The 1,675-nt window shown below is 34.3% G+C and overlaps 1 protein-coding gene across 1 annotated transcript; it reads right to left on the minus strand.

The window, feature by feature from the left end:
- Positions 1-517: 517 nt before the first annotated feature.
- On the minus strand, positions 518-1,441 carry LOC307165986 (odorant receptor 131-2-like; the record flags this gene model as incomplete). Its single annotated transcript, XM_079884070.1, has 1 exon — positions 518-1,441. The coding sequence occupies one exon, from the start codon at positions 1,439-1,441 to the stop codon at positions 518-520; it is 924 nt and encodes a 307-aa protein (XP_079740196.1).
- Positions 1,442-1,675: the final 234 nt, after the last annotated feature.

A 1,675-nucleotide genomic window follows, 5' to 3' on the forward strand; every position in this document is an offset into this window, starting at 1 on the left:
GTAAACTTAAAACGCAAAGGATCAGAATTTACACTCCAATATTTTATTAAAAGTAATAATCATAATATAGTACTATCATCAACTTTAAGAAGCAGCTTTCCCATATTGTAGTTTGGTTATGAAGACATTTTAATTGATAAAACAATGGTACAGTCCAATATTTGTAGTTGTGATTTCTTAATGGATAATTACCATAGTTAATGGGATTATCTACTGTGTGAACTTCAGAAGAACTGATTCATACATCCACTAAAAATCACCAAAACATCAGCTAATTAAAAGACATTGAGCAAAATGACTCAGAAAATTGAAGTTAGTTTTGAGCAAAGTTCGTTCATCACTTATTTGTATATGCCACATGGTTTGATATTTTATCTTATTCAGTTGCTTTCATACACTTTCAATAAGTGTCATTAAATATTTTTTGGACACTGTGAAGATTTTCAAATCTCAAATAAAACAAATGTCATAATTAAAAATAATTATATTTTTTAAATAAAATGTTGCCCAATAAACATCATAATTTTGATGGCACAATTTTTACAATAATAACTCTGCATGTAAAGTATTCCTTCATTTGTTTCATAAACTTTTGGTCTCGCACCCCATAAATCAAAGGACTCAGTAATCTTGGCATAATATTTGTGATTAGATAATTAAAGAAAGTGATCTTAGTTCTGTGAAAAGGAAAGAAAGGACTGACTATCATATCCAAAACAGGGGTGACATAGGAAAGCATACAAAGAAGTAACTGGACGCCATGCAACAATATCGTACTCCGAGCCTTATTTGCTGAACCCTTTGAAGCTGCCTTTCTGGCAGTGAACAGGACTCTGCAATAAGTGTAAATGAGAATTATCCACACCAAAGACATATAGATGATTTGTGAAGCAGTGGTGCGATCCTTGTGGGCTTTGGAAGGGAACAAATTGAATGGGTAGCAAAGTACAACAGACCTGAAGAAAGATATGGGCTGGATTGAAAGTAAAATAATGATATCTGCCAGAGAAGGTATAGCTCCTAACACCCATAGCAAGCATATAAAGATGTAGGTTCTTTGAGGAGTGCAAATCTGAGAGTGATGCAGTGGTTTACAGATAGCAATGAACCGTTCTATGGCCATACCAGCCAGATTCAAAGGAGTGATCATAAAGGTGGTTGAACCAAGAGCAATCAATATGCAACACAACGAAGCATTTACAAGTGGTGAAGTGTAGGTCAACACATATAAAGTTACTGATACTGATATCATGAGCATGTCATTGATTACCAGGTGAATGTATAAAATGTATCTGGAGTCTCTTGAAAACACTGGATTGGAGAAGAAAGTAACTACTAACATTCCGTTGATTAAATTAATGATAAAACCAAGACTAACAATCACAATATTTTTGGCAAGAGCTTCTTCATAACTATCCACAATCCAGATCGTTGAGTTCATTTTCCGGTTCTTTATCAGTGAGGATCTAGATCAGAAAGAGGAGAAAGTGTTTAAGAAGTTACCTATTCTTAGCTTAGCTTATTCCTTTTAAGAAGTCTTAGACTTACCTTGGAGTAGAAGAACTGTTCTGGATTGAGGGCAGTCTGAAGCTCACACGAGTTATAATCGGTACAGCGTGATACTCATGTTATTTATGGCTTGTGGAAAGGTCACAGATTGTGAATATTAAGTATG

Source organism: Squalius cephalus (genome assembly GCF_949319135.1).
Source record: "Squalius cephalus genome assembly, chromosome: 10".
NCBI classification, from domain to species: domain Eukaryota; kingdom Metazoa; phylum Chordata; class Actinopteri; order Cypriniformes; family Leuciscidae; genus Squalius; species Squalius cephalus.